Genomic DNA, 24,793 nt, shown 5'->3' with positions numbered 1-24,793 from the left:
GATTCTCACATGAGGTTTTTGTCCAGGATGAAGATTCAGGGACCGAAGTAGGGGAAGGGACAGATGAATGGGCCCAGTCCAAAGCCACAGTTAGACCCCCTGACCAGCTGGATTTGACTGATGCAGTAAGTAAGCAACATCCTACCCTCGCTCCTTCCACCTCCTCCAGCCTCAGAGATGTATTCTGCCCAGAACCTAGGTTGTGAGATGTCTGCTGACACCCCGGGGAATCATCAGAGGGGGTGGGGGGCCCTCTACATTTGACCCTGTTGCTATTTCTCTCCCTTAGGAGCTAAAGGAGGAGTTCACCCGGATTCTGACAGCCAACAACCCACATGCACCCCAGAACATCGTCAGGTACAGCTTCAAAGTAAGTCATCCTCTCTGGGGCAGGGGCCTCTAGGTGCTCCTTGGCTTGGTGACTTGCTGTGTTGCAAAGGCCCCTCAGCTCTCATAGAGATCACCTTTAACCTGAGGTCTGTGGCTGGAACCCTGAGATTTTACATGGAGTTTTCCAGAGATTTTTGAAGTTTCTTTATGAATCTCCCTTCAGTCTCACTAAAGTGCCCTGCAGAGCCACTCTTTTCAGGAATCCTGAAGTGAATCATTTGGTAGGAAAAATACTTTTCCAGTGTATACAGTGTGTTTGTCACTAACATCAACTATTGGGTCTCCAGAAGCCAGTGTGCCAGTGTCAGGTCCTATATTAGAACTTTTACATAGGATATCTCATTTAATCCTCAGGTTTCTTTGATACAGGAACTATTTTTATCTTTATTTTATAGAAACCAAAGATAAATTAGATAAAACAAATTACAAAAGTCACATAGCTGGGATTCAAAGCAAAATTTGAACTAGTTTGATTGACTCTAAAGCAACATTACACTGCTTCTTTAAAAAAAAAAAAACATATATATACACATACACGTATCTGTACATACACACACACACACACATATACAGAGTTTTGAATATATAATAGAAATCTAGAAACCCATGGTACTAATTTTAAGAGTCAAAAGAGCAATGAAAATACACTGGAAATTAAACCTCCCTCTCCTGTCCCTTTCCTTGGAGACAACTACTATTAGCAGTTTCTTTCTCTTTTTTATAAACAGTTTTATTGAGATATAATTTACATATTGAGATAAGATCACCCATTTATTTTTTTAAAAGATGGTATTTAGTTTTTAATTATTAGTGTTTAAGAATTTTATATTTGCTGAATTAGCAGATATTCTCTAGTATTAGAAAAATATATTAAAAGATCATTGTGTCTTATCCAGTCAATCATCCATTTTAAAGTGTATAATTCAATGGCTTTTAGTATATTCACAGGTTATGCAACTATCACCACAATCGATTTTAGAACATTTTCATTTCCCCCAAAAGAAACCCCATACCTCTTAGCTGTCACTCCCCAGTCCTGCATTCCTTCCAGCCTTAGGCAACCACTAATCCATTTTCCAGCTCTACAGATTTGCCTGTTCTGGACATTTCATAAAAAGAGAATCAAACAATATGTCATCTTTTGTGACTGGCTTCCTTCATTTAGCATACTGTTTTCAAGGTTCATCCATGTTGTAATATGTATCAGTACTTCATTTCTTTTTATTGCCAAATAATATTCAATTTTATGACTCTACCATATTTTATTTACCCATTCATCAATTGATGGACACTTACATTGTTTCTGCGCCTTGGCTATTATGAACAATGCTGCTATGAACATTCATGTACAAGTATTTTTGGCCATGCTGCATGGCTTGTGGTATCTTAGTTCCCTGACCAGGGATTGAACCCAGGCCCTGGCAGTGAAAGCACTGAGTCCTAACTACTGGACCGCCAGGGAATTCCCTTGTGAACTGTTTTTTTAACACACTGCTTCTTATTCAAGATTGAGTAGTCAGCCCCCTCCACAAAGAGTTTAGGACAAATCCAGTGTATTTCTTGAGAGGTTCCACTCCTGAGTTGTGCTAATGGCATCCCTTAGGCAGCCTGTAAAGGGGGGGGGGGGTGGGATGGGCAGAGAGAAGCTGCCTCGCCTCCCTGAGCTTATGCTGGAGTGTGATACACGCTATGGGCTCCTGTTCTCCTGACCTCTGAAAGAGAGTCTCTTTAGGACTCAGTGTGCCAGCCATGGGAGGCATGCTACAGGCAGAGGATTGGTGTCAATGCACCACTCTTGCCCCCTGGGAAGCTCAGTTGTTAGAAGAGATTCCTGTGAGTCAACTGTCAGCTGGGTAGCCTGGCTCCCAGGCAGGCTCACCTCATGAAACCTTCTAACAGCCTCCCAGGCCTGCCTGGCCTCCTCCCACAGAGCTGGCCTCCATCTCATTGGTCCTTCACTGAGATCCAAGAGCTTTAGGTCTCCAAAGCTGTTACTTTCCCTTGAAGTGCTGGCCTGAAGAGGCAGATGGTTTGGATCTAGGCATGCCTCTCCTCCTTGCACAGAAACAATGGGATCTGAATTCCATCCCTAAACTGAAGAGGAAGGTTCTAGTCACCACTGGGGACAGGATGACAGTGAAATCTCAAATGACAACTATATGGATAATTTATTCCCGTGGGACCCTCCGTCGTCGTCCTAATAATAGCTACTATTTTTACTGAGCACTTATTATGTGTCAGACTCTGTGTTAATAGATTGCTTTCATTCTTTTCAATACTCAACTATCCTGCAAATTAATTATTATCCTCATTTTGCAGATGAAGAAATTAAGGCTTAGAGTGGTTAAGCCCAAGATCAGGCAGATAATAGGGAGCAGAATCAAAATTTGAATCCAATTCTGCCCACATCCATAGATCATGCTCTTAACCACTGCACTGTCCCATCTTTCCATCCATCTGAGTTACTGAGAGAAGAAGAGCTTTGTGGTGACTTTTTAAGGCAGAACATCCCAATCTGTGTGCAGAAATAGTGATTCTTGCAGTCCTCCAGGGATAGGTGTGTCTGGTACCAACCCATGGGTTGATTTCCTCTCTGGTGAGTTTACCCCAGTGTGCCATACAAATGTAATAATTTTCTCTATGACTTGAAAAGGGTTGGAAAGAACTTTTTTGAAAAAGGAAGTGACCTCTGGTCTCAAAGTCAACTTTAGGACTAGGATGCTGATCAATGAGGGGGCAGCCTAGAGGAACAAAACTATAGGGTCTATGAAAGCAGGGATCATATCTGCTTTTGCTAAGCTTTGTACCTCTGGAACCTAGAATATACTTGACACATTGTGTCTATTCAAAAATTATTTTGGGGGGGCTTCCCTGGTGGCGCAGTGGTTGAGAATCTGCCTGCCAATGCAGGAGACACGGGTTTGAGCCCTGGTCTGGGAGGATTCCATATGCCGCGGAGCAACTAGGCCCGTGAGCCGCAACTACTGAGCCTGCACACCTGGAGCCTGTGCTCCGCAGCAAGAGAGGCCGCGATAGTGAGAGGCCCGTGCACCACGATGAAGAGTGGCCACTGCTTGCCGCAACTAGAGAAAGCCCTCGCACAGAAACGAAGACCCAAAACAGCCAAAAATAAATTAAATAAATAAATAAATTTTAAAAAATAAAAAATAAAAATTATTTGTTGAAGAAGGAATGAACCCAGTTGCCTGGGCAAGTGCCTTGTGTGACTTGACAAGTGCCAAACCCAAATCTTTTCTAGATTTCTGTGATCCTCTTGTATGGAACAGGGGAACTGGGGACTTGGTGTCTCTGAGGATCTATCCAGACCTGGCACCCATTAAATAGAGTGGAGAAAAAGCCAGGCCAGGTGTGTTTGATGACTGTTTGTGACCTCTCTGAGGTCTGGTTAGACAGGTGAGACAGGATCCCTTGACATGGATGTAGGAGCCAGTGATAGGTAAATCCAGAGTTGCTCAGAGTTGGAAGATTGTATTCTAAAATATGTCTTTGACAACTATATATAAACTAATAATGAAATTAAAACATTCTCTAACACCATATATAAAAATAAACTCAAAATGGATTAAAGACCTAAATGTAAGACTGGAAACCATAAAACTCCCAGAGGAAAACATAGGCAGAACCCTCTTTGACATAAATTGTAGCAATATTTTTTTTTTTGGATCTGTTTCTTAAAGCAAAGGAAATAGAAGCAAAAATAAACAAATGGGATCTAATTAAACTTAAAAGCTTTTGCACAGCAAAGGAAACCATAGAGAAAATGAAAAGACAACCCACTGAATGGGAGAAAATATTTGCAAATAATATGACCAATAAGGGGGTTAATATCCAAAATATATAAACAGCTCATACAACTCAACATTAAAAAAACAAACAACCCTGTTAGAAAATGGGCAGAAGACCTGACTAGACATTTTTCCAAAGAGGACATGCAGATGGCCAACAGGCACATGAAAAGATGCTCAACATCACTAATTATCAGGGAAATGCAAATCAAAACCACAATGAGATATCACCTCATACCTGTCAGAATGGCTATCATCAAAAGACCACAAATAACAAATGTTGGTGAGGATGTGGAGAAAAGGATGTGGGACCCTCGTACACTGTTGGTGGGAATGTAAATTGGTGCAGACACTATGGAAAATAATATGGAGGTTTCTCAAAAAACTAAAATAGAACTACCATATGACCCAGCAATTCCACTCCTGGGTATATATCTGAAAAAACCAGAAACACTAATTCAAAAAGATATATGCACCCCAATGTTCATAGCAGCACTGTTTACAATTGCCAAGATATGAAAGCAAGCTATGTGTCCATCAACAGATGAGTGGATAAAGATGTGGTATATATATACAATGGAAAACTACTCAGCCATAAAAATGAAATTTTGCCATTTGCAACAACATGGATGGACTTGGAGGGTATTATCCTAAGTGAAATAAGTCAAACAGAGAAAGACAAATACTGTATGATATCACTTAATGTGGAACCTAAAATACACAACAAACTAGTGAATATAACAAAAAAGAAGCAGATTCACAAATATAGAAAACAAACTGGTCGTTACCAGTGGGGAGGGGGAAGGGGAGTGGGGAAATATAAGGGTAGGGGATTAAGAGGTACAAATTATTAGGTATAAAATAAGCTACAAGGATATATTTTACAACACAGGGAATATAACCAATATTTTATAACAACTATAATTGGAATATAACCTTTAAAAATTGTGAATCACTATATTGTACACCTGTAACTTATATAATATTGTACATCAACTATACTTCAATAAAATTTTAAAAGAGTAATGGAAATAAAAATAAAAATAAACAAATGGGGGCTTCCCTGGTGGCGCAGTGGTTAAGAATCCTCCTGCCAAAGCAGGGGACACGGGTTTGAGCCCTGGTCTGGGAAGATCCCACATGCTGCGGAGCAACTAAGCCCATGCACCACAACTGCTGAGCCTGCACTCTAAAGACTGCAAGCCACAACTACTGAGCCCGTGTACCGCAACTACTGAAGCCCACATGCCTAGAGCTCGTGCTCTGCAACAAGCAAAACCACTGCAATGAGAAGCTCGCACACCGCAACGAAGAGTAGCCCCCCCTCGCCACAACCAGAGACAAGCCCATGTGCAGCAACAAAGACCCAACACAACCAAAAATAAAATAAATAAAATAAAATAAAATTAATTAATTAAAAATAAAAGAATAAAAATAAACAAATGGGACCTAGTGAAACTTAAAAGCTTTTGCACAGCAAAGGAAACTATAAACAAGACAAAAAGACAATCCTCAGAGTGAGAGAGAATATTTGCAAACGAATCAATGGACAAAGGATTAATCTCCAAAATATATAAACAGCTCATGAAGCTCAATATTAAAAAAACAAACAACCCAATCCAAAAATGGGCAGAAGACCTAAATAGACTTCTCTCCAAAGAAGACATACAGATGGCCAAGGGGCACATGAAAAGCTGCTCAACATCACTAATTATTAGAGAAATGCAAGTCAAAACTACAATGAGGTATCACCTCACACCAGTTAGAATTGTCATCATCAGAAAATCTACAAATAACAAATGCTGGAGAGGGTGTGGAGAAAAGGGAACCCTCTTGGACTGTTAGTGGGAATGTAAATTGATACGCCACTATGGAGAACCGTATGGAGGTTCCTTAAAAAACTAAAAATAGAACTACCATATGACTCAGGAATCCCACTACTGGGCATATACCCAGAAAAAAAACATAGTTCAAAAAGACACATGCACCCCAATGTCCATTGCAGCACTATTTACAATAGCCAGATCATGGAAGCAACCTAAATGCCCATCGACAGACGAATGGATAAAGATGTGGTACATATATACAATGGAATATTACTCAGCCATAAAAAGGAACGAAATTGGGTCATTTGTAGAGACGTGGATGGACCTAGAGACTGTCATACAGAGTGAAGTAAGTGAGAAAGAGAAAAACAAATATTGTATATTAACTCATATATGTGGAATCTAGAAAAATGGTGCAGATGAACCAGTTTGCAAGGCAGAAATAGAGATACAGATGTAGAGAACAAACTTATGGACACCAAAGGGGGAAAGCGGGGGCAGGTGGGCAGTGACGGTGGTGGGATGAATTGGGAGATTGGGATTGACATATATATACTAATATGTATAAAACAGATAACAATAAGAACTTGCTGTATAAAAAAAATTTTTTTAAGAAAAGAAAAGCAAAAAAAGTCTTCATGAGAACCTAAAAAAGACTTTATTTCATTTGCTTTCTCTTCTTTAAACTGGCAATGCAATGAAAACTTCAGGTTAACTGAGGATTTAGTAAGTTATAATTCTGTTAATAGATGGACTATCTTAGGCCTTTAGAAGAAAGGCAGACTGTATTCTGATTGCAGCCCTTTTAGGGACCCCTGGGCTGACTCAGCCCCTTTCTTCTTAGGAAGGCACATATAAGCTAATCGGCTTTGTGGACCAACTGGCAGTTCACTTCAGCCACGTCGGAAACCTGATCCCCAAAGACTCGGATGAAGGACGGCGGCGGCAGCACTACCTCGATGAGTTAGCAGCAGGTAAGCCTCTGGGCCAGCCTGAGGCTGCAGCCTAGAGCCTGGTCCCCTTTCTCTGGTCACTCTAGGGAGGAGATGGCTAAGCCAGAACTTTGCAGAGCCTCTCTTTACATTAAGTCTAACAGCTGGCTGTCCTGGGTAGGTCTGGGAACTAACCCATGAGGCTCAGGCCAAGGAGAACCCTGGGGAAGGTGAGCTCTGAAAGGCAGAAACCAAGAAGGCCTTACCCTGCCAGGGGATGGGGGAGTGGGCTGGACTTTGAGCTCAACAGCAATATCCTACCAAGGTTCTCAGGAGTCCGCCAAGGTGGTGATTTCAGAAACAGAAATCCTTGAGGAAGAAGAAGAGCCCAAGGAAGCTGAAGCTGGGAGTCAAACAGATGTGCCTGCCGCTGAGGTTCAGTATAATATTGCTCTCCATCCCACCCCTTCCCGCTCCAGCTATGGCTGGAGGCTTCAGGGGTGACTCGCTGGGGCTGGGGGCTGAAGATGAGAAGTTAAGAGACCTCAGGTGCCAACACCTCTGGCATAATCACTCTCTCCCACTTCCATCCTATCCCAGGACACGACTTCTCCCCACTCCCCATCCTGCACCACCTTCTTCCCACAGCTGAGTCCTGGTCCTGTGGGTCTTCCTTTCCAGGCACCTGAGAAAATGGCCGAAGAAGAATCGATGACGCCTAAGCAGCCCAAGGAACAAAAGCTCACCAACAAGTTCAACTTCAGTGAGAGGGCCTCACAGACCTTCAACAACCCCCTCAGGGTAGAGCAGCCCCCCACCCCCAGCCCCTTCCTCTCGAAGTTCCACACTGTGCATAGTGGGGAGGGAGCAGGCCTGACCCAGCACCAGCAGCCCTCAGCCTGGCAGGTGACAGGGCAGATGGAAGAGTTTCGCTCTTCCGGGGGAGCTGGGAGCATGTGTTCAGGTCCCAGTAAGTCATCCAGGCAGGAGTTCAGAGGGAGTAACAAGGAGGCTGGATTGCTCTACTGAGAGCCTGAAACTTGAATTGGGCCTTGAAGTGAAGGTCAGGATTTGGGGAAGGAAGGGGAGGCCAGAATGTACCAGGGAGTCAAGATTAGGAGCCAGTCTGACTGAAGTTGATGGTCTCCGTGATAGACTAGCTGGTAGTTCCCTGGCTCATAAGTGTGGAGGACCCTGAGTACCAGGCTGAAAGAATCTCTCAGGGTTTCAGGGAGAGACTCACATATGTAAGGCAGTGTTCTCCACAAATCAACCTGAAAGGAGGGCAGAAATCTACAGGGTGGGGTTTCGGCGGCTCCTAACCACCCTCTGTAGTCCCTAAGCTGAAGTTCAGTAATCTGGGTGATACACAACAGGGAGGGGGTGCATTCCCCTGGTGGAGTCAGAGACCCAAGTATTAGGGGGAAACCTTTATATTAGGGTGAGGAATATTAGCCCAATGGCCTGCCAGGGGTTGACCTCTGGTCCAGCATTGGAGGCTGGCCAAGGGCTGAGTTCTTGCAGATCTGTTCATCCCCCACTTGGAGTTCTTCCTGGTTGAAACTGGCACAATCAGGCTTCACTGCCCCTACTTTCTAGCTTAGGCTTCTTCTGAAGGAGCCCTGGATGGAAATTTTAGGCTTTCACCACGTCATTTTGTCCTTTGCCCAGGCCATTCTTTACTTCCCCAGTGCTGTGTCCCACCCCTTCCTCAGCTCCAACAAAAATGCTTCTCCTGCGGATATACCATTGGGTTAAGTGAGAAGGAGTTGAGGGCTTTCTGTGGGTCACCTGTTGTCATTGTTCTCTAGGACCGAGAATGCCAGATGGAGCCTCCTCCCAGGGCAAACTTTTCAGCCACAGCCAATCAGGTGAGACCCTGGGCCAATCTAAAAGCCATCACTCCCTCCCCCCTGTATCCTTGTCTATCTCCCTTGGCAAAAAGGGAGACTGGCGTGGTCAAAGATCCCTCTGGAAATCTGCCCTCCTCATCCACTCACCTCCCTGCTCCTTGTCCAGTCTCTGAACTCCAGGCACATGAGACAGTAGGTCTCCATCCAGAGAGCTCTGTATCAGCCTAGGGCAAGACTGTCCAAGGGGGAAACAGGTATGGCTTCTGGAAGTTCCTCCAAACTGGGGAGAACATTCGTTCCCCCGGACTCTCTACAGCCTGTGGCACCTCACGGCTGACTCTGAAGTGTTAGCACTCTGACCCTGCCCATCCAGCAGCCTTCAGTGTTCCTGCCGACGCTCCTTCCCCCTCAAGTCCCACTGGATAGCCATGCTGATTTGGGCGGGATATGGTGCCAGGTGACCTGAGCTCAGCGCCCAACTCTGCTGCTCACACTGCAAGATCCTAGGCAAATCATGTCACCCTTAATGCCTTAGTCTCTTTCTCTGTCAAATGAGATGACAAGCAGCCTCACAGGGTTGTTGGAGGGCTCTGAATGAACACTGAAGTACAGTGCAGTGTGGAGAACTGGCCCATGGGTGAATTATTAAATGTAAGGTGTGCCTCTCTGGCCTCCACGGAGCAGTGGTTGCTCAGATCTGGGGTGCACACAGTGTGGCCTGGGACATTTGCCCAGCCCCAGATCCATGCTGCTTCCTCTGCTACTATCCTTGGGCTTCTCTTACTGTCAAAGCCAGTTAGCAGGGGTTCTCTTACTTTTTGTTTATCTTTTTATGCTGAGAAGTTTTGATCAGGGCTGTAGACAGCCAGCCTGAGCCAATATGTTTATGCCATCCTTATAGGGGGAGTCATTTAAAAAATTTCCTAGTTCAGAGTCTCATAAATCACTAGGAAAACTGTGAGCTAGCTGATCTTTGCCCATTTGTTCTGCCCTAGTTGATGTGGTAGGCTGGAACGATACTGATCTCCAGCTGACAACTGAGCCCCTGGGTTGCAGGGTGGAAAGCCCAGCCCCGGGGTGCTCTGAGAGCCCCTTCATTCCTGTCCTAGAGCTGACAGTTAACAGGGAAGACAAACACTGAATACATAATTAAGGTGGGCCAAGTAGAGGATACTATGAAGACCTGTGACGGTTTGAAGATCGACTCCTCAAGCCCTAAAGGCTGAAGAGGAGCTGGCTGGGTGAAGATTTTGCCCTAAGATGATCCTTCTCATCTCTCCCTTGCCTAGTGGGAGATCTATGATGCCTACATAGAAGAGCTTGAGAAGCAGGAAAAGACTAAAGAGAAGGAGAAGACAAAGACCCCAGTGGCTAAAAAAATGGGGAAGATGGCGATGAGGAAGATGACATCTATGGAGTCCCAGGTTTGGTGAGGGCTCCCATGGCTCAGTCACAGAGAATGACTGAGTGGTACCTTAGCTCCTGGGTAGACAGAAGCCTGGCTGTCTGTGAGGACTTCACAGACACTTAAGGCAGGGTGCTAATGATAATTATGAACAGTTCTTTCCTTGTGGGAATGTGTGAGGAGAGCTATAACTGCCTCTGGCATTCCACAGATCACCCCAATTTTATATAAGTCTGGAGGCTAGCAGGAATTCAGGATTGTTGGGCTAGGGGGCAACAGAAGACATGAATGTTATTAAAAGCCTGATGTGCACCCTGGAAGAGCTGGGGAGTCTTCCCAGGGCAGAGTGGCATGTGAGGTAAGGCACCACCTCCCTGGCCAAAAGTTCATGGGGATTGGGAGGGTGATTTTCTCTTGGACCTTCAGTCTTTGGGTTTACTTGCACTCAATTCTTCAGGTCCAGGAGCCAAGTCAGAGCTGATCACAGCTGATCATAGAGTCCAAGTCAATGAGTATGGCAACCCTGCATTGGATTTGCCATGAAGAGCTATGCAAGAATCATAATAGAGGTCATGGTTGGGAGCTCACTGTGGGTGTAGCCAGCATAGGTTTAGAGATCATCATGGAAGTTAACAGTGATAGGTCACTGCAGGGAGGGTCACCACAGGGAGATGCTGAGGGGCCACATTTGTCCCTTCAATAGAGAGAGAGCTGGGTCAGGAGCCAGAGTCCCATTATGGAGATCAGGATGAGTTTGACGTGCAATGGGGAGGGAAGGACAATGTCCACAAGAAGCCAGGGTCAAGTTCAGCACCTCGGAGAGCTCCCAGACAGCTCTCAGGGAAGTGGTTCTGCTCCACTCCAGAATAGAAGCCAGGTCATACTCTTCCTTTGTCTGAAGTATGCCCACTTCCACTCAATTCCATGCCCGTGAAAAGTCACATTTTAGGGGAGGTTTGAGGGTTCCCGGCCCTGGCTTGATAAGAACTGCCCAATTCAGTTTCATTTAATCACAGAGCAAGCACTTGGTGATCATGACCATGCTGAGTACTGGAACCCTGAGGTGAAAGATAAGTCCCTGCCCTGCAGGTTGCCCTGTCCAGACCCTTAACTTTCCCTGCACCGTTCCCTAGAGGTTAGGGGCTTCAGAGGGGCTGTTGGCCTGGGTCCAGTTTCGCTTGAAGATCCATCAGGGGTTTGGCTATGGGCTCTGGGACCTTGGTTAAAGAAACCTTAACTGCAGTCACCAGGACCCACAGACCAGAAGAAAGATCCCTGTGACTGAGACTGAAAACTGTCCTTGGGTCTCAGCCCTACCAGAGTTGGTATCTCAGGAGGCAGGACCACACTGGGTTCTTCCAGCTTGGCTAACATGAAAGGCTGTGATGCAGGCAGATTCCACCCCTCTGGACCAAGAAATACAGTGGAACAGGACACTGGGGGTATAACATAGCCAGTTAATACTTTAGTACTCTATTCAACCTCCCCCCAAGGGAATTGATCTCTAACTGGGAATCCCAAGTACTGGGCCAGGCTATCTGTAGAGCAGATTGGGGGTGGCAGTTGCCTTCCCCTTTGCTGAGGCCCAGCACATGAACAGAGTGATACCCCTTTCTCAGAGACCCAGATCTGATTAGGTTGGTATAAAACTCAAGTGTGTGGGAGGAGAGAAAGCAGAATAACTTCATGATACTCTGTCGGAAGGTCTGCAGTGGTAGATCTCAGGTTTCTGTCTCACTAATGATTTGGGTAAATGTACAGAAATGAACGTAAGTTTGTCTTATCTGAGAGACTAGGACAGCAAAGGGGGAAAGGGCTCAGAGGCCACAAGTTCAGTCAGAACCAACAAAGAGCTGTGTCTGCTCAAGTAGCATAGTTTCCGGAAACATACTCTCTCCTCAGAGTGCATCTGGATCCCTGAGTCCCCCAGGACCAGGAAAGTGTGGTCAGGCTGGGTAGGAACTGGCTCTCTGTGTGGGGCTGAGAGCACAGGCCCTAGAGTCCACAGATTTGAGTGTACATCCTGGCTTTGCCACGGAGCTGGATTTTTCTAAAACCTGTTCCCTCATCTTAGACAGCCTAATGATACCTGATTTGCAAGACTGTCGTGAGAACCCAAGATAATATATGCACAGCCCCTAAAATAGTACTTGCTTGATACTGGTTGACAGGTGGCGGCTGTTAATATGCCATGCATGGCTGATGGAGCTGGGAGGGTTCGCCTGAAGGAGTGCTGACTCGAGGAATGAGGCGCTGTCCTCCTACATCAGAGGACCTATCATCTGGCACACAAGTCTCTATGGCTGGAGGACAGAGTTAGGGCCATGGGTATAAGACCCAGGGAAGTAGGTTTCAGCTAACAGGCTGTCTGACCGTACAAGATACTGCCTGACTTGGGGAGACATGTTTGCCAGGAAGCTGCTGAGGGGGAAGGATTCCTGCTTTGGGTCAGGGAATGGGGGGGAGTGGCTGGGACCAGGTGAACTCCGAGAGCTGTGATTATAAGACTCCAGTGAATGTCCTTGGTCGGTTTTCTGAAATAAGCTTGGAGTCAGTTTGAAAACTGATGAGAGAGTCTCAAAGGCAGTCCCCCATGTGTGACTTTGTAAGTAATCCCCCACCACAATGGGCCGCATGTTTCCTCTGACACCACCGTCACCATCACCACCGGGCACTGGGTTACTAACACCATGGTGCTTATTACATTTAATCCTACAACGACCCCATGACGCAGGTGGCATTATCCATCCCCACTGTATCAGAGTACCCTAAAACACAGAGATGTAATTTACCTAAAGTTGCCACTTGGCTCCTAATCTGTGGGATGGGATGGGGATGCAGGTCTGTGTGGTCCCAGAACCCGTTCTCTTAACCGCTGCCTGACACTGTCAGTCCTGGGAAATCTCATCTTTGAGAGCCATGGGCCTGGCCCTCTGGAGCCCCTCTGGAGGGCTGTCCACTCCACTGGTTCATTCCTGCCACCTGCCCTAAACTCTTTAGGCCCATCTTGCCAGCCCTAAACTCTTTGCTCCTCTTTTAACCTGTTAAATGGTTTACATTATGGAATTTCACATAATGATGATCTTGTTTTTTTGTTCAGAATGAGTCATTTCCCCCTGACATGAAACTTCATGCTTTCTCTTTGGCCTGGGCCGTGGACAGGGCCCTGGGTCAGGAGTCAGTTCTGCCTTGTACTCCCTGTGTAAAAGCAGGTGTCTTTCCTCTCCCTGGGCCTCTGTGTCCTCCTCAACTCTTGACTAAATAAGTTGGACCAGAAGATCTCTGAGAACTTTAACAGGAGCCCTTGTTGTTCAAGCTGGTGAAACTTCTGTCCCCACCAAAGAAGTCTCCTACGTACCCTGTCTGCTGTCCCTTCCAATACCCCTCCTGGGCTCTCTTCAATGCCCTGTCTTGTGCTCAGAGATACGCCTTCCCCAGCATAAGCTCAGGACGAAAGAGCAGGAGGCAGGCTCTGCTCAGGGGCCAAGTATGGCAGTGCAGACTCCTTGTGCCACTTGTGAGCTGGGCGTTCCCAGAAGAGGATGTCAGGGAGAACTGGGCCTTGAGGCACAAAGAGATGCCTCTACAGAGCTATCTGGGGTGGGCGGAGTCAAAGGGGCACTGCTGAACCAATTGTAAGTCAGGGCTGTGGCTCAGGGCACGACCTTCCAGTTGCTGGCTTAGGACCTGTGGCTCCTGTATCTCCACAGAGTGATGACATCACCAAAGTGGCCCAAGCTGCTAAAATCGTGGAGCGGATGGTCAACCAGAACACATATGATGATGTTGCTCAAGGTGAGATTTAAAGTGCTGGCAACGACTATTATTACCTGTATTAAAAATCCCTCACACAAAACGAGTATTTGAGTGTCCCATGCTACGTCCTACAGGTGCAAGGGGAGAAAAAATAACCCCTTCTCTGGATGTCACTAGGGAGATAAGACTTAACACAGGTCAAACAGGAACAATGGCGTAAGAAAAAAATGGGTGTGGTGATGAGATCTGACAATGGTGCAGCAAAAAATCTGCACATTAGTGATTTCATAGCATCTTTCTAACAATCCTGGGAGGCGGCAGAGCAGAGATTTTTATCCCTTCTTCACACGCGACAAAGCTAAGGCCAAGGCCACCTGACTAGTGAAAGGCAGAGAGGGCCCAAACCTAGGTCTTAAGCCTCCTAATGCTGTGCTCTGTTCTCTACTCTGTCCAGCTTAGGGACCATATACGTGATAGAATGCAGACAGAAACTGCTCTGGGGATCCTCAAGAATGGAGGAGGGGAAGTGAGGAGTGACAGCAGTCAAGGAAGGCGTCAGGGAGGGCTGAGCTGGATGCCAAGGGATAAGCAGAGTTTGAGTGGGAGATTAGCAGAGGGCAGATGTGCTGGGCAGGCGACGGCACGAGCAGTGACTCAGCGGTGAAAATGAATTGGGAAGGACTCTGGGGACAAGGGGCAGCAGGCTCAGTGACCCCAGCAGGGGCTCTGTTGGAAAGTGGTGAGAGTTCAGGCTGGAGAAGTGGTCGGGGCCAGTTAAGGAAGGGCCTTGAATGTCGCGCAGGGAATCTGAGCTTTCTCTGCAGAGAGTTCAAAGATACTGTCCGGGCAGGGACACAGCCCGAGGAGAGCAGGGCTGGAGGAGGGTACCATTGGGCAGAATACAGCGGCAGAGGCGAGGGTGAGGTTCCGGTGTGGGTGGAGTGGGCCTCACTGCACCTTACCCAGAATGCATCATCAGGGTTGGAGAAAAAGGTGCAGTTACAACAGTGAACAGCAAGCACCAGCCTTCCCTGGGAAGGGCCTATGTACCAGGCGTTGTACTGTGCAATTTACATGTATTATTTTATTTCATCCTGACAGCCACACTGTCAGGTGAAAACCACTATTACCTCCACTTTATAGATGAGACATTCAGGCTGAAATGTCGCCACTTGTTCGAAAACACAGCTAGTGTGTGGTGTCAGCGGCACAACCAGGACTCGAACACAGGCCCCCTGGATCCGTAGACTAAGCACTTTAGCACGAGGCCACAGAGCCACTGAGCTGGAAGAGGCATTTGAAATAAACACTCAATAGGTCTATGTGAGTGATTAATTAGTGACGAGGTGAAGAAAGAGATTGATTCAGAAACGCTTAAATCCTGGGGGCCTGGGAAATTCTGGTGTCTTTGACAGAGCCAGGGAAACGGAATCCTTCCCATGGCATGAACAGCACATTCCCAAGTGGCTTGTAGTTCCCTAAGAGGTTGTGCATTTATTTGGAGCAGCTGCCTCCCCAGAGTTGGCAGCTCCCCACTGCTGGCTGGTCTCCTCTGCTGACAGCCCAGGGTTCTTCTTGGTGACTTGATGCTCATTGCTCACCCATGGGACAGAGAAACCAGGGCTGCCAAGACCAGCAGCCTAAACAAGCCCCCTTGTTATCATTCAGGCTGGAAAACGACCTTGAGTGCTTTTCAAAGCTGTCAAAGTACAAGGTAGCTGTGAATGAATTTGTCACTCACACAGCTTGGCTTCCTGAAACCCAGACTCTGCAGTCAGCCCACCAAAGAGCTGCAAACATGATTAATATCCATGGAGAAATTGGCCTTGGTGAACCTTTTTCATTTATAAGAACACAGTCACATAAAAATGCATTGAACCTTGATTTGTTTAAATTGCATACACCTTTCCCTTTGGGAAGAAGTGAAAACAGAGAAGTGTTACCAATTAATCTCCTCTCTGAAACAAAGTCTTTTCAAAGATAGTCTGAGCTCAGGCATCTCTGATGTGATCAAGGCTCATGCCTCTGACCACTCTAATCTTTTTTTTTGTCTGAGCCATTTTTTTTTTTTTTTTTTTAAACAACAGCTCCTGTTTTTTTTTTTTTAATTTTTATTTATGTATTTATTTATGGCTGTGTTGGGTCTTCGTTTCTGTGCGAGGGCTTTCTCCAGTTGCGGCAAGCGGGGGCCACTCTTCATCGCGATGCGCGGGCCTCTCTTGTTGCGGAGCACAGGCTCCAGACGCGCAGGCTCAGTAATTGTGGCTCACGGGCCTAGTTGCTCCGCGGCATGTGGGATCTTCCCAGACCAGGGCTCGAACCCGTGTCCCCTGCATTGGCAGGCAGACTCTCAACCACTGCGCCACCAGGGAAGCCCTGTCTGAGCCATTTTTGAGGGCTGACTGTAGTCCCCAAACCTCGAAGTGTGGGGCGTTGTGAGAGAGGCTGGGGCCGTGCCTGGGCATGTCCTTGACCACGTTGGATAAGAGGATCATTTTCTAATGGGCTGGAAAGAAGACCGAGAACCATTTCCCTTCTGTTGATCTGTTTTGTTGCCTTCTTTGAACGGTCATCAGGTGTCTGCTCTGTGGCTGGCCCTGTGCTAGGCACTGCGGGTCCAGAGATGAAAATAACGTGCTTCCTGCTCCCCAGGAGCTGTCTGCCGGGGGGAGACAGGCAAAAGGATAAAGAGGGGCAACGCTGTATGACACACGTTTCAGCGGATGAGAGGCAGGGCTGGGACAGAGGAGGAGGTGAGCTCTGCTCAGCAAGAAAGTGAAGGCCTCACAGAGCAGGGGAGTTTGAGCTGGATCTAGAGTGAGTGGGAGTTTTCAGGAGGAGCAGGACATTTTAGACACTGTTTGACATAGAGGGTAGGTGAACAGTTGGCTGGAAATGACATGGAAGTAGTGGCCAGGAGCCTCGGTTTGACCAGGGAGCCCCTGTGCAAGGGGAGCCATCGAGGGGTTTTCAGGGCAGTAGGGGAGGTGGTTTATTCTGCAGAATGTGAACTGGAGGAGGAGTGTCTGGAGGTAGAGGGACCTGCTAGGAGGGTGGCGTAAGAGTCTGGGTGATGGCTTTGGGGGCCTGAACCTAGGAAGTGGCTATGGGTCTGGACAGAAGTGAATGGACTAAAAAGATAATCAGAAGGAAAACATGAGAAATGATGGAAAAAGATCAGTCAAGGTTTACCAAGATTTCTGGTTTAGACAAGTAGAAGGATGGAGGGGGCTTCTACCTAAGTTAGAGGAAGCGGGAGGTGGAGACAATTTAGGGCAGGAGATGAACTTGAGCTCAGAGGACCCATGAGGGAGCCAAGGCAGCTTCACTCCAGCGGGGCTTGGCAGTGGATATGAAGATGGACAGACCTGGAATTATTATCCTCCAGGACATAGCCACTTTAATGTAATTTACCTCCAAAAACAACAACGACAGTAACAACAACATTGTAGAGAGCTTACTCTGTGCCAGGTATTTTTCTAAGTACTTTACATATATTAGCAGTTAATCCTCACAACAGTCCTTTGAGATAGGTACTATGACTATTCCCACTCTGAAATACAAAGAGGTTAATTGTTTTGGCCGAGGAGGTCCAGACAGAAAGTGGCAGTCCCAGGGCTGACTCAGCCTGTGTGTGTTTAAGATTTTAAGTACTACGAGGATGCTGCTGACGAATACCGGGACCAGGAGGGTACGCTGCTGCCTCTCTGGAAGTTCCAAAATGACAAAGCCAAGCGCCTGGCCGTCACCGCCCTCTGCTGGTGAGTATAGACATTGCAGAAAACCTGGAATCCCTGAGCGCCTGCTGGGTGCCAAGCCCTGAGCAGAGCGCTTCTACTGCGCTTACTCACTTTGAAGGTGACGCGTAGCATTATGGAAAAAAGTGAGACTGGGATTCTTATGGGATCGTCCCCGGTCTCTAAGCTCAACAGTAGATGTCTACAGTGTAGATAAGGCACCACTGTACATGGGAGAGCCATGTCCATTTCCTGGGCCAAGCAGTTCTTATTTCTTTTGCAGGAATCCAAAGTACAATGATCTGTTTGCAGTGGGACATGGCTCCTGTAAGTAATCTGGCTATCTGTTCATTTTCTCACTCAACCAGCAAACACGAAGTACCTACTCAGTGCAGAGCTCTTTGCCAGGTGTGAAAGATACAAAGATGACTAAGTTTAGCACCCTCAGGGTGCTCACAGTCTAATGGAGAAGACCCACTGTCATACTGGCATTTAGTGCTGGATGAAGGAATATGCCAAAATGAGCCTCGAAGGAGTTATTATGGTAAAGAAAGAGGGGGAGAGGACTTCTGGCAGAGGGAGCTGCACATGCAAAGGTCTGGAGGCATGAGAGATATGGCAGGAAATGAAGCTGTAGAGGGGGCAGGGTTAGTCCGCAAAGGGCTTGGTTAGCCATTCCAGGAAACTTGGACCTTCTCCGGAGGGGAAAACACTGAAGGAATTTGAGAAGGGCTGGGACACAACCACTGCAGGGGAGATTTGCAGGCGTGAGACTGGAGGCTGGAGACAAGCTAGGAGACTGGGGAGGCATCCCAAGGAGAGATGGCAGGATCTGAACCACCAGCGTGGAGTGGAGATGGAGAAGTGGATTTGAGAAGGATGAGAAGGTAGACTGGACCAGACCTGGGGAGGGATTTGGTGGTGAGGGCTGAAGGAGGAGAGTTTCCTGAGCAGGCCCTGGAGCAGGCGGGGTGGGGAAGGGGGGCAAGCGCTTGACGTTCATCACTGGCCCCGAACCCTGGGAGACCACCGCCTTCCGGGACGCTCCCGTCCCCGCCAGTTTCCATCACCCCACAGCAGGAGGCAGCACTGTGGAAACCGTGTGGCACTTTGCTTTCCCTTCGTGTTCCTTGGTCCCTGCAGAAGCCCCTGCCTCCGCACTGGCCTGGGCGTTCCCTCTTCCTAACGGGAGAGGGCCCCATACTTCGCGTTAGCCGCAGCTCCCTAGGCGAACAACATGTTTTCTGGCTAGGAAGATTAGCTTCTGCGAACAGAAAAACCTTCCCATTCTCCAAGCTGCTGCTGGCTGGCAGGCGTACAAGCTCCTGGTCTCTGCCCCTCAGACCGCCTGTCCGCCCAGCCCATTCTTTGACCGGTGTCGGGGAGGGAGGGGAGGGCCAGGAGGAGTGGGTGTTTGTCATTCCTCTCAGGGAGAAGCCCTTGGAGCTGCTCCCAGTCTCATGGTCTGGACCGCCTTTGAGGATGCCCTAAATGCCCGCTTTGTGTCCCCACTCCTGAGGATGGGCTACTGCCAAGAGGGAAGCGCCCACCCCCTCTGGCAGGGAACTAGCACATTCCTCCCCCTCTGCTGCAGCTACTGGGCCGGGAACAGGGTGGGGGGCTGAGCAGGCCCTCCCAGGAGTGGGTGTGGACCCCTCTCCGAGGCTGATCAGCCCAGGCTCTCTGCCCAGGACTGAGGTGGGGATGTGGGGTGCTCCCCAGCAGGTGCGAGGAGAAACTGCTTCAGCTCTAGCCCTATCCTCCTCTCGCCGAGGGCCAGGAGGGGCGTCAGCTGGTTGGGGTCATATAGAGATTGTCCATGGGAGCAGCCTTAGCCAGGAGCGGTGGAGAAGAGTAACCCACCCCCCAGGAATCGATGGCCCCAAGCCTAACAGGCCCAGAGGCCTCCTTTGGGCAGGCACACACCCAGGAAGGGTCTCTTTGTCCTTTGTTGGCCACATCCACGTGCCTGGATGGCACCGCTTCCCAGTGGTATGACCTGGGGCCAGAAGCTGCTCTCAGCCTTGGTGTTTTCACTGGTGACCTGGAGAGGCTGACACCTGCTGGCCCTTTGTCCCAGGGCTGTCATGAGACATACGTGGAAGAAAAGCAGCAAATGTGCCCCATGAGCTGTAGGAACCACTCGCACATAAAGGACAACCATTGCTGACTTGTCTGGCATTCTGTCTCCTAGCTTTCCTGCAGGACCCTCCGGGGCCCTGAGCAGAGAGCGGGGGCTATAGGGACAGAGGGGTATCAGACAAGGCCCCTACCTCTTCTCTTAGAGAGCTGGGCCCGGCAGCAGCGGCGGCGGCGGTGGTATTTGCTGTCACTGGTACGGGAGCTGTTGACCAGTTTTCCAAAGGGCATCTATTCTCCAGAGCCTTGTACATGTCAGCATCAATCTGCAGAGGCCTGAGCAGAGCCAGGCTGGGCTGGAATGCAGAAGGGCCCCTGCATTCACTCCTGAGGTCGCCCCTGGGAGTCCCATGCTCTCAAGTGCCCAGGTGCCTCCCTGGAAGAAAGAGGGGCAAAGCTGAGGCAGGCAAAAGGCACCGTAGTTACTGGACGGGGTCATTGTGAGGGGCAGCTGGCTCACCAGCGTCCATCACACTGTCTTTGGAAATTCCCAGCAGCCAACCTCCCATTATCAGACTCGGCCTCCTGTGGACAGACTCTAAAGTGAGAATTTGGGTTTGTTGTTGGGTTTGACCCTGATGAGCTCAGCCCAGGGCTCCTTTTGCCTGGAATTCCCAGATGTTGATTCTCTGACCCAGCCAAATAAGACTTGGGCAGGGGTAGGCATGCACCCTAGGAAGGACTGGGGCCAAGGCTGGTCGTCTGGAGCCAGGCCAGGAGCAAGCAGGTGAGGAAAAGAGCCCGGGCAAATGCCTGCAACAGCACAGAAGCAGTCACACCCGCCTCCCCTCGTGGCTGCTGGGTACCAGATGGTGGACATGTCAGGCTGCATATGGGGCAGAGACTGGGGTGCCCTCTAGGGCCAGGCTCCGTGTCTCAGCAGAGTGAAGAAAGGCTGTCAGCAGGTGAAAGATGGAGGAACACTGGAAGGCAAAGGAGGTAGTCTAGGAAGAGCTGGCCCACGGGGCAAAGCTGGGATGCAACTATATCAGCCTGCTGCACTGAAGGGGTGCTTTCCAGCCCATTAGGCAGTTCACAGCAGGGAAATGGGGACTCCTCGTGATCTGTTGGGCAGGGATGGTGGAACAGATCCTAGACACTGTGTGGTCCTGACTGGCTATCACACAGGAGACGGGGAGGAAGCCTCCTAGCAGGACACATCTTAGAAAGGCAGAAGAGCCAGCTGTCCCTCAGCCCAGCCTCTGAGGGACAGCACCCTCAAAAGGGGCCAAAGTCAGGCCCTGAGTCCCAGCACTAAACCCATTCCCACTCTGCCCCACCACCTCCTGGCCGGTCCCTCAGCCTGCCCAGGCCAGGGATACACTTGTAGGGATTTAAATCTTTCCTGATCATTTATTTGTCAGCTTCACTAATTAAGCAGTGTTAATTTCATTTACTGAAAATGGAAATTCATCCACCTCATTTCTCCCCGTTCATCCTCCACACACAAAATCCATCACTCCTCAGCTGCAGGCTGTGTAAAATTTACAGGACTAATTATGTTGTCAGGTCTCTTTGTAAATACAGTCCATAAAGGCCACTGTGCTCACCGGGTTGTAGTGCAAGGGCATTCCCATTGTTAGTTTAATTACTGGTTAGTTATTTAGGTTCTCAAATGTTTGCCTCATTTTCCCTAAATCATATTAAATGTCCCGCTTGATGTATTCTGTCTCCAAGGCCTTGCTCCTATTTCCCACACTGTTTAAATATGACTTCTAATCAGGTGAGAGCTCTTGGAAAAGCCCAGCTACCTGGAAGGCTGGATCCAGCCTGGCACCACGGTCTCTGGGCCACACTGGAGGTTTGGAACACTCTAGCACTGATGTACTTTCTTGGGGGCAGCCTTGGGCCAGTCCCCCGCCTTTGGAGACTGAAAATCCTAACCCAAGGGCCATATCTGTTCCTGGAGTCCAAGGTGGCAGGGCTGGGGTGTGGGAAACTGAGGGAGGGTTTCATTATTGTCATCAGAAGAGCTGGGGATCATTGCCTCCATCCCCCTGACCTCTAGAGGGATTGCTTCCAAACCACCCCAGAAAAAGGTACCATCTGCAGGGCTGTTGGGCTGAACCCCACAGCCCTGCAAGCCTGGTAACTGCCCAGCTGTGAGACCAAAGAAGGAGCCCAGAGAAAGTGACAGAGACACCCGCAACTTATTGGATAGGGAATCTTACAAGTCAGAAGCAAAAGGTCCTGGAGCAACACCCACACCGTGTATAGCAGACTGCACACAGGACATGACCACAACCCTCGCTGCTGGGGGAGAAGGAGGCTACCATTTATAGGGGGAATTGGCATCAGGTTGGCTCATCAGTCGCCAGGGAAACCAGCAGCCGGGGCAGGGGGCAAGCACGTAGGTAGTTACTGATTAAGTCCTATGATTAAGAGAATTAGATGGTCATGTGAGTAAGGTGTAGGTGAAGCGGGGACTGGTTGATCAGGGGATGCTCAGAGAGCAAGAGAACAGCCATCCTGAGTGGCCTCTCCCTCTGATTCCTAAAAGTAGAGTTTGGGTCAACCTTCCCTGAAAGCCTACTGTATTAGTTTCCTATTGCTGAGGTAACAAATTACCGTGAACATGATGGCTTAAAACAACACAAATTTATTATCTTACAGTTCTGGAGGTCAGACATCTAAAATGGGTTTTGCTGAGCAAAAATCAAAATGAATTTTGATTCATTTGATTCAAATGAATTTTGATTTGAATCAAATGAATTTTGATTCATTTGAATCAAATGAATCAATGAATGAAGCAGGACTTCATCCTTTTGGAGGCTCTAGGGGACCATCCATTTCCCTGCCTTTCCCAGTTTCGAGGCTGCCCATATTCCATGGCTTGTGGCCTCCTTCCAGCTAGCAATTGCATCATTGCGATATCTGCTTCTGTTGTCACACCTCCTTCTCTGACTCTCCTGCCTCCTTCTTTCCCTTATAAGGACCCCTGTGATTACACTGGGTCCACCCGAATAATCCAGGATAATCTCCCCATCTCAAGGTCTTTAATTTAATCACATCTATAAAATCCCTTTTGCTGTGCAAAGTAACATATTTATGGGCTCCGGAGATTAGGACATGGACATTTGGGGGGCATTATTCTGCGTACCACAGCCCCCTCCGAGTGCCTTTTTCATGCCTTAATAAGGGAGTCATTAAACAGCTGCTGCCCTAGAGTCAGCCCTGGGCTGGATTCGTTTGGGAGCCACAGGAAGAGAGGAGGAGGCCTGCTGACCGACACTGGCTTGGTATCCTTGTCTCTGCAGCTTGTCATCTGCTTCCCTCTGACCACTGACCTGGCTTTAGCCAGATACCCCAACATGCCCTCTGTCTGCCTTGCCCTCCCTGAATCCTGAGCAGAAGCCCAGGCTTCTCCTGACAGCCAGAACTCTCCAGAGTGATCTAGAGCTCTTCCTTGTAGGGCAGGGGTAGAGCTGTAGGGCGGAGGCCCACAATGGTGATTGCCAGTCCAAGAAGGCATCCATCCATGCTCCTCACTGGGCACTACTCTGCTAGGGCCCTGGGAGAGGGAGCTGAGGGCAGTGAGAGCTTTGGTCTATGGTGGAATTAAGCCACCCGTCCCCTGAGACCATGGCTTTCTGAGAACCGCCAGATCAGGCTCTATTAGGGAGTTGATTCTCCTCCCCCAAATCTCATGGATCATTGAGGGTCAGAGTCAGGGAGGCCTTAGAGATTATCCAGCAGAGCAGGGTTAGCAGGAGGCAACTCTCTCCCTGGACAGAGTAAGCCTGCTGGGCCACGCCAGGGCATGCTCCCTCACTCCATCCTTTGGTGGCAGGCTAAGGAAAAGACCTGCTCACAACCACCTGTAATAATGCGGTACAGGTAGAGGAGTTCCTGGGGGTAGGGTGGGCACTCACAGAGGAGAGGCTGAAGGGTCTAGAAGGCTTCCTGGAGAAGGGCAGAAGTGCAGAGTGGAGCTAAGGGCAGGCCAGCGGCCCTCTCCCCCTGCCTTGGAGTCACACACCACGTGGTTTCTCCTCCCCACCTCCCCTCCACCCTCCCTCCGTCTTTCTCTCCCTTTCCCTTCCTCTGTTCCTCTTTCCCTTTCACCCAGCCACACGTACTCACTGAAAGCCTATGGCCTAGAATAACCTGGAATTCCTTCACTGGCCCCAGACTTCAGGGCTCCTGCCTCTTTATGTAATGGAGTGTGGGGCTGGGGGCTCCCATCTGTGTCACTGAGCCCTCCGGTCCTGCTGTGGGGAGCCAGGTAGTCTGTGGGATTCAGGACAAAGTACCCCAGGGCCCAGGGCCCAAGGCTCTGTGAGCCTTGAGCCTGATGGGATTGTATCTCTCACTGGGAACTGAGGCGCTGTAGGTGACCTTGATGCCAATGTCTTACTGGGACTGCTGGTGACCTGGTTGGCGGCATCATATTGGGAATGATGGCAGGCTGGGCGATGATGTCACTAGGACTGCTGGTAGCCTGAGCAACGATATTACATGGAGACCATTGGTGGTCTGAGTAGTGATGTCATTTTAGGACTTTTAGAAGACAAGAACCCCGGAGCAGAAGCATTTTCCTTCCTGAACCACTGCGTGCCCTCCCCGTGGCTCAAGCTGGACCCTCGTACCTTCCACTCCAGGGGCAGCCCCCTCCTTGCACAGGAAGACTCCCGTGCAATTGATCAGGGGAGGGGTTCCTGACAGGAGTCCCAGAGCTGGTGACAATTAGCCACAGCAAGGGAAGGTGGGCTCCCCCACAGACCGCTGCTCTGGTGGGCAGGCCGGCTGGCCTCAGCTTCCAACTCTGCCCACCTAAGGCCAGTCTGGCTCCTGGCTGCTCCCTGCTCCCTAACCCGGGCTCCCAGGAAGGATCCGCTGTGCCCGCAGAGTGCCCAGGGTGAGGATACCTGGGACCTGGTCACAGCTGAGCTCACGCCCAGAGCCCAGGGAGCCCAGCCCAGACTGTGCCTGAGCCCAGCCCAGTCACC

General features: G+C 49.0%; 1 protein-coding gene across 2 annotated transcripts in view; it reads left to right on the top strand.

The window, feature by feature from the left end:
• DNAI1 (dynein axonemal intermediate chain 1) overlaps positions 1–24,793 on the top strand; it is a 60,400-nt gene that overhangs the window by 21,114 nt on the left and 14,493 nt on the right. For both annotated transcript variants that reach the window (XM_082402428.1, XM_082402427.1), the window contains 10 exons: positions 27–125; positions 290–370; positions 6,867–6,996; positions 7,280–7,389; positions 7,636–7,755; positions 8,766–8,825; positions 10,097–10,231; positions 13,923–14,007; positions 17,612–17,729; positions 17,989–18,032. In XM_082402428.1, the coding sequence (XP_082258554.1) occupies positions 27–125; positions 290–370; positions 6,867–6,996; positions 7,280–7,389; positions 7,636–7,755; positions 8,766–8,825; positions 10,097–10,231; positions 13,923–14,007; positions 17,612–17,729; positions 17,989–18,032 (982 nt within the window). The remainder of the gene's footprint in view (positions 1–26; positions 126–289; positions 371–6,866; positions 6,997–7,279; positions 7,390–7,635; positions 7,756–8,765; positions 8,826–10,096; positions 10,232–13,922; positions 14,008–17,611; positions 17,730–17,988; positions 18,033–24,793) is intronic.

The sequence above is a fragment of the Balaenoptera borealis genome, assembly GCF_965194805.1.
Source record: "Balaenoptera borealis genome assembly, chromosome: 8".
NCBI classification, from domain to species: Eukaryota; Metazoa; Chordata; class Mammalia; order Artiodactyla; family Balaenopteridae; genus Balaenoptera; species Balaenoptera borealis.
The sequence above is the reverse complement of the archived record's forward strand: the minus strand, read 5'-3'. Positions and strand labels throughout refer to the sequence as shown.